This window comes from Puntigrus tetrazona, chromosome 17 (genome assembly GCF_018831695.1).
Source record: "Puntigrus tetrazona isolate hp1 chromosome 17, ASM1883169v1, whole genome shotgun sequence".
In the NCBI taxonomy this organism is placed as follows: domain Eukaryota; kingdom Metazoa; phylum Chordata; class Actinopteri; order Cypriniformes; family Cyprinidae; genus Puntigrus; species Puntigrus tetrazona.
The window spans coordinates 16,857,675-16,859,574 of NC_056715.1; the positions used below are offsets into that span (position 1 = coordinate 16,857,675).

Consider the following 1,900-nt stretch of genomic DNA (forward strand, 5'->3'; position numbering starts at 1 on the left):
AATACATCTGTACTGTATATTCAAACATTTCATACACTAGTGTTCAAAGACTTGGGATCAGACATATTTTAGAATACAATTAAAAATAATGGTTAACTCTTAATATACTTTAAAAATGTGTTCCTGCGATCAAAGCTGAATTTTTAATACCACACGATTCTTCAAAAATCATTCTAATATGATGATTTATTATCAACATTAAAATATTTTTGAGTATTCTTTGAATAAAAAAAGAACAGAATTAATTTTTAACAATACACTATTCAATGTACACTATAGAAATTAATAAAACGTGAAGAAAACATGTACTTAAAATATTTATATTTTGAATAAATGCTGATTTTTTAAATTTTTTTGAATGCTGAAACATTTTATTCATAAAATAATCCTAAAACAGAACGTCTCCCAGGTTTAATCAGTATAAAGCATCAGAAGCAGGTTCCATCAGATGAGTTTCTTGTTCTGCTGTCTCTTCTCTCCAGGAGTGTCCCGAGGTGTGGTACGTCCGTCCCGCTCCACCTGCCCTCATGAACATCATGGCCGCTTCGGTCAGTCATCTTCTCCCGCTGCGCCTCGTGCTTCTGGACGCCCTGATGTCAGATTTCACCATTCTGGTAGACGCTTATATGAGCAGCTGTCACCACCAGTCTCTTCAGACTGAGCAGGTGAGAACACACTTATATTATTTATGTCTCCACATTTCCTCTAAAGTGCTCCGGTTATGGATTTTTCAAAGTGAGTTTTCATGCGGTGTTTAACACAGCTCTAAATGAATGGGTTTAAATCTGAAAGCGCACCCTGTATAAAGTCATTGTGCCTCAAAAGAAAGTCGACTCTGAATCATTGAAGCAAATTATTTTTAAAAAGAATCTCTAGCCGTTTTGTGTTAACTCGACATGAATGATTAGCACTGGTTGGTCTGGATGAAAATGCAGATTCATTCCTCACCACTAGGTGTCTCTTTAGAAGCGTAAAATATCTGTTTCCTCGGTAACGCTGAAGGCAAAGCAGCACTTTATCAGACATTACAGACATGATGAGATGAACACGAGCGAGTGAATGGAGTGGACTGTGTTGGTGTCGTGGTCTCAGGGTGAAGGAGCGCTCCCAGCGGTGGTGGAGGAGCTGTTAGCGGTGCGTCAGGAGCGGATGGACTGGGCGGCTCGACGGTACTCTCTGACCGACGCCGGCCTGCTGAGACGCTCCAGCTTCACTCACACCGAAGTTACTCTAAAAAAGCCTGATAAACCTGTTTGAACTTTTTTTCTGTAAAAGAAATGTTTTCAAAAGAAGATGGAAGTTTAGTTTGTTCAGCTGGAGTTCTTTACACTCAGTTTCTTAACTCTGTGAAGAGTGTTTTGTTACAGGTTTGGTTTGTATTAAAAAGCCTGTTCTGCCTCCGTGTCCAGGTTGTGTGAGTCGGTCCTGTAGATCTGTAGTGTTGTGTGTCCAGGCCTTCAGACTTCATTACAGCAGTCCTCCTCACAGACTCAGACTCCAGACCAAGACATTTAAGAGAGATACGTTTATAAAGAAATCATCCTGAACTTGGTCTTACGATCATTTCTCAAATATATTTATGTGTGTTTCATAGACTGAACGTACGAATAGGAAACACACATACTGTCTTTTAGATGTGATTTAGTTTTACTACATAATACATAAAAATACTCTAAACTTCAGGTAGACTTAAGTGTGATACTATATAAAGATAATGCAATCCTCAGTTCACATCAAAGTTTAGATTTAATATTAATAAATTTGCGCACAAGTAATAAAGTTATATAATTAGAATTTTTATTGTCTTGCGCAGTCAGTAAATATCTTAACAGATTTATACTAGCTCTGAAATAAATGTATAGTAAATTTGAATCAAGTCTACAGGAGCTCAGTGTGTTTA

At 37.5% G+C, this 1,900-nt stretch overlaps 1 protein-coding gene across 1 annotated transcript in view; it reads left to right on the forward strand.

The window, feature by feature from the left end:
* The window catches only part of LOC122362013 (piRNA biogenesis protein EXD1-like), a 2,627-nt gene extending 1,223 nt beyond the window's left edge, over positions 1–1,404 (forward strand). The window contains exons 2-3 of the mRNA XM_043263252.1: positions 483–665; positions 1,093–1,404. Of these exons, the coding sequence (XP_043119187.1) occupies positions 483–665; positions 1,093–1,257 (348 nt within the window). The 3' untranslated portion in view covers positions 1,258–1,404. The remainder of the gene's footprint in view (positions 1–482; positions 666–1,092) is intronic.
* Positions 1,405–1,900: the final 496 nt, after the last annotated feature.